Source organism: Acipenser ruthenus, chromosome 13 (assembly GCF_902713425.1).
Source record: "Acipenser ruthenus chromosome 13, fAciRut3.2 maternal haplotype, whole genome shotgun sequence".
NCBI classification, from domain to species: Eukaryota; Metazoa; Chordata; class Actinopteri; order Acipenseriformes; family Acipenseridae; genus Acipenser; species Acipenser ruthenus.
Genome location: NC_081201.1, coordinates 26,583,534 through 26,585,974, shown reverse-complemented (window position 1 = coordinate 26,585,974; position 2,441 = coordinate 26,583,534). Strand labels below are relative to the sequence as shown.

Sequence of the window (2,441 nt, the reverse complement as noted above, 5' to 3'; positions counted from 1 at the left end):
TAGGACGGCTGGATCTGCAGAAAAACGACAAGGAACAAACATTTTAGTTGTATTTTCCTTCAACTTTACCCCGAGTCAAACAACACATTTTAAAAGGACTACCGCTACAACTACACTTGAAAGGGGGTTTAAATAGTATTTATTTATTTTTTTGACAGATAGCATCTATTAACTTATAGCTCAAATATGTATCTGAAAACGGGACGTGTACTTGTAGCTGTCTCCATCGTCCTGTCTTGTTACTTGGATGCTGGATCCGGTCTTTCCAACTCGAATTCCATTAAGAATCTTTCAGATGGAGCGCTGAATCCCAGTCACCCGGTCAGTGCAACCCCGGACGCGATAGAATATGACAGCGGCAGCCAGAACCAGGCAATTGATACCTACCAGGTATGTCACTTATGTTTCCAAGTACCGTGTATGTTCAAACAGTAAATGGTCTCGCAAAATACATAATAAATGTGATAAACTGGAAGTGTCAGAAAAAGGAAGCATCCGCTATTGAATGGGCTGTTTATAGAAAGCGTACTAGTATTCCGATAACAGAATGTTGCCTTTAAAGCAACAGACAACATAGTATTTAAAATCCAAAACTTTTTCATAAATAATGTGTTTTAGTATAATATATAAATAACTTTCTTAATCGAAATCCTGAACACGGTATTGGTTTGGATTACTGATAAGCAGACTTTTTTTCGTTTAAATCAAATTCTTCGATTTTAAATCTTTTCTAACCTTGCCTCTGTTTTTTTCCCATTTTTTTTCTTATAGCACTTTTACTGTGTAGAAGACCAGAACTGTGCAGATGGGGAGTTCTGCTACGGATCTCGAGGCGTCTGTCTCTCTTGCAGGAAACGTAGGAAGCGCTGCCTCCGAGACGCTATGTGCTGTCCTGGCAACCACTGCAGTAATGGTGAGTACGAGTTTTAACATATTTAATCAATTAAAGGCGGCTCTTTGAAACGACTGGACATCCTAATTCTTTAATATACACAGTGGCTGCATAGTGTTGAGATTAAGTTATCATTTTATTTATTTGAGTAGCTTTTACAGTGTTTAATCCAGCTTTTTTATACCAAGGTGAACCTATCAAAATGTACTGCCTAATTATATTTTGAAAGCACCTGACAGCTAACTTTTTTTTTTTGTCATTGTTCTTTTAGGTTTGTGCTTGCCCAATGAAGGAGAGGCAGGTCATCATGCTGAAATTGAGGAGACCATCATTGAAAGCTTTGCTCATGAAGACCATCATTTCACAATGGATCCTCATCCAAGGAGAACCACCATGCCTACAAAACCTCACTCTGATAAAGGTACATATGGCAACTGTATATCCTTTATTGGCAGATTGAATGGTTGTACCATCCCATTTTATGTTGTATTTATTTTAACTAACCAACCTGATTGTCTTTGGTCTTCCAGGTCAGGAAGGCGATGTATGCCTCAGATCCTCAGACTGTTCAGAAGGACTATGCTGTGCTCGTCACTTTTGGTCCAAGATCTGCAAGCCAGTGCTTAAAGAAGGGCAAGTGTGCACCAAACACAAAAGGAAAGGAACTCATGGCTTGGAGATATTCCAGCGCTGTGACTGTGGAGATGGCTTGGCATGCAGAACACAGAAGGGAGAACATCTTAGCAAGTCATCAAGACTCCACACCTGCCAAAGGCACTGATCATGTCTTCTAAAATGACTGAAATCAAAGAGGACTATTATTGTAATATCTTACAACATTGTATGGACTGATTCTTCAGTTTGTCTGAGCATTGAAAGATTGCAATTTTAAGAGTTTACATAAACATACTCTGATTTCTTTCTTTAGAGGACCAGAGTAGCCTTGATTGTTCCTCTTTTATGGAACTAACCCTTCATGATAATTGCAGTAAATTACTGTGTTGTAAATATTCAGTGTGGCACTTATACTCTAATTATTTTAAAATGCAAACAAGAATTTTAAACAAAGGTGCTGCATGGTTTCTCATAGTGTAAATTTGTACACAATAAATGTTTATTATATTGTTATTCAGAGCCTGATATAAAATGTCTCTATTTTTATTTGAAATAAACAAATACAAAAAATATTTTATTTAAGTGTGTTTCCTTATAAAAGTAAAACATTCAGGGGTGTTTAAGATAACATAAAATCTAATGGTTGTACCTAAATGTGTGGTTTGGTAGACTGACAAACTTTTTTTTTTTGGTTTTGAAAGTGCTGCTCATTGGCTTGATAAGACTGAATAAATATTTTAGTTTTCTAAGCAATCCTTTCCCATGCATTAGTAGATACAGCTACTTGTTTGCAATAATCCTGGTTATCACATATTTGAATCTTGACATAAGATATTTTTTGACATCACATGGCAAGTTATAGAGCTATTTATAGTAGTAGCATTCATTATCAATTCAGGTGAAAAGCTCACTATGCACTTTCTCTCACAGATAC

General features: G+C 36.5%; 1 protein-coding gene across 1 annotated transcript; it reads left to right on the top strand.

Annotated features, from left to right (window-relative positions):
* dkk1b (dickkopf WNT signaling pathway inhibitor 1b) lies at positions 1-2,079 on the top strand. The gene is made up of 4 exons (XM_034029795.2): positions 1-390; positions 772-913; positions 1,164-1,313; positions 1,423-2,079. The coding sequence occupies exons 1-4, from the start codon at positions 187-189 to the stop codon at positions 1,671-1,673; spliced, it is 747 nt and encodes a 248-aa protein (XP_033885686.1). The 5' UTR covers positions 1-186; the 3' UTR covers positions 1,674-2,079.
* The last annotated feature ends 362 nt before the right edge of the window (positions 2,080-2,441 follow it).